We start from the raw sequence: 2,040 nt of genomic DNA on the forward strand, positions 1-2,040 counted from the left end.
GGTCTCCATTCGTCCTCTCCTTTCTTCGGCACCATGTGCAACGGAGAAGACCAGCTGCTCTCCGACGGTCGAACGATGCCTAGCTGCATCATAGTTTCGAACTCCTTTTTCGCCGCCTTCAGCCGATCAGGTGCGAGTCGGCGGGGTTTGCTTGTCACTGGCGGCCCCGGTGTCGTGCGGATGTAATGCACGGTCGAATGTGCAGTCTGCGACGGTGATCCCTCTGGCCGAGTGATCTCCGGGAATTTTTGCAGCACCTCGTGGAACATCGAACCGCCATGCACGGTTTTAATGCTCGGAATCGACGAGGCCTGCTTGGTCGTCCAACCGGACACTGATATTGACGTCGTCTGATCCAACAGACGACGATTTCGCACATCGACTAGCAACCCATAATGGTACAAAAAGTCCACACCAATTATGGGTTTTCTTACCTCGGCTACCACAAAACGCCAGGTGAACGCGCGGCGTAGCCCGAGGTCTAAGGTTATTGTCACTGTCCCGTACGTAGGGATCTCCGTCCCGTTCGCCGCGTAGAGAAGATACTGCGACTTTTCCCGATTGCCACGAGCCATCGCTCTCGGGATTACACAGAGGTCGGCGCCTGTGTCGACCAAAAACTGCGTCTTCGTCGCGTAATCGACTACAAATAGACGGCGATTCGTCGGGGCAGCGTCGTCCGCCGTCATTAACGACTGCCCTTGGCGTTTCCCGACGAGTGCCAGTTGCACGGCGGTGTGCAGATATGGGCCTGCGAGCCGAATTTCCAATGGTAGTAGCACCTACCTCCTCGTAGCTCGAGGCGTCGTCGGGCAGCTGAACCGGATCGCGAACGTCGAGGTGATCTTCCCCGCTCTCCGTCACGTCGCGAAGGTCTTCCCCGGTTCACTTCTCTGCGGAGGGTCGCGATTTCTTCTCGCAGCTGACTAATACACTCGTGAACCGAGGCGTCAGCGCTACCGCTTCCATGTGTATTTCCGTCGGCCGCTCCGGCGGTGGCGGAAGCTACCGCGATCTTGGCGCTGCCGTGGTAGGTTTCGGACACGGCGTCCGCCACTTCCGCAATGCGGTCCAACTCCGCGTCCCGCATCGTGGCGAGAATCAGCTGCAGGCTCGCAGGTAGCCGACCCATCCACAGGGTCTTCAGCACGTTGTCCGATACGGTCGTACCGGCCAGGTTTCGGAGGTGGCGCAAAAATTGCGACGGTCTTCTGTCGCCCATTTCCTCGGATTCCAGGAGGCGCCGGGTCTTCTGCTCCTGCGACGAGCTCAACCGACGGATCAGCTCCGTCTTCAGCTTCTGGTACGGCGTGGCAGCAGGTGGATTCATGATAATATCTCTCACCTCCATGGAGTACTGCGTTGGCAACGCACCGAGGATATAGCCGTACCTGGTGTGCTCCGTGGTTACTCCTGCGGCCTCGAAACTGCGTTCCGCGATAGTAAACCACATCTCCGGATCCGCTGCGTAAAAATCCGGTAGACGGACGGCCACGCGATCCACGGAGGCACCGGAGTGAGATGGTGTAGCCATAATGATGTTATGCACCAACCACAAAAAACGTTCCGCACTACTGTTATATGTTACGACGGATCACTACCGCACTACACGTTCGGTGATCACGTCGGGGTCACCAATAATTGAGGGCAATGTAACGGGAGTAAGAAATCACACTCGACCTTTTTGCCCACAATTTAATATAAAACAATCAACAACAGTTATCAATAGCGAAACAATAATAAAACAATAGTTCTTAATGTTGGGGGCGGTGCTACGGCTACGATTTCTTTTACGTCGCTACGCGACTCTAGTGAAACTCAACTTGACCTCACAATTCTTAACGAATATGGAGGCTGCTCTAACGAACAGGGTGTTCTCGCCGAACTGTTCTAACCGAACTATATGCTAGCGTCGTTCTAACAGAACTATGTGCTTGCCTCGTTCTAACCGAACTGTCCGAATCGAACTGTCGCGAGGACGAAAATGTCGTCCCTTAAAAATGCGTATAGAAAAGGATGGGAAATCCCAGAATGAAAAGG

At 54.7% G+C, this 2,040-nt stretch overlaps 1 protein-coding gene across 1 annotated transcript; it reads right to left on the bottom strand.

Moving 5' to 3' along the window:
- Positions 1-688: 688 nt before the first annotated feature.
- Positions 689-1,534, bottom strand: LOC143432388 (uncharacterized). Its single transcript, XM_076909077.1, has one exon. The coding sequence runs from the start codon at positions 1,532-1,534 to the stop codon at positions 689-691; it is 846 nt and encodes a 281-aa protein (XP_076765192.1).
- Between the last annotated feature and the right edge of the window lie 506 nt (positions 1,535-2,040).

The sequence above is a fragment of the Xylocopa sonorina genome, unplaced genomic scaffold, assembly GCF_050948175.1.
Source record: "Xylocopa sonorina isolate GNS202 unplaced genomic scaffold, iyXylSono1_principal scaffold0122, whole genome shotgun sequence".
NCBI classification, from domain to species: Eukaryota; Metazoa; Arthropoda; class Insecta; order Hymenoptera; family Apidae; genus Xylocopa; species Xylocopa sonorina.

Bases quoted from the DNA above. Each gene is read 5' to 3' on its own strand.
- LOC143432388 (XM_076909077.1), bottom strand. From the start codon at position 1,534: ATGGCTACACCATCTCACTCCGGTGCCTCCGTGGATCGCGTGGCCGTC.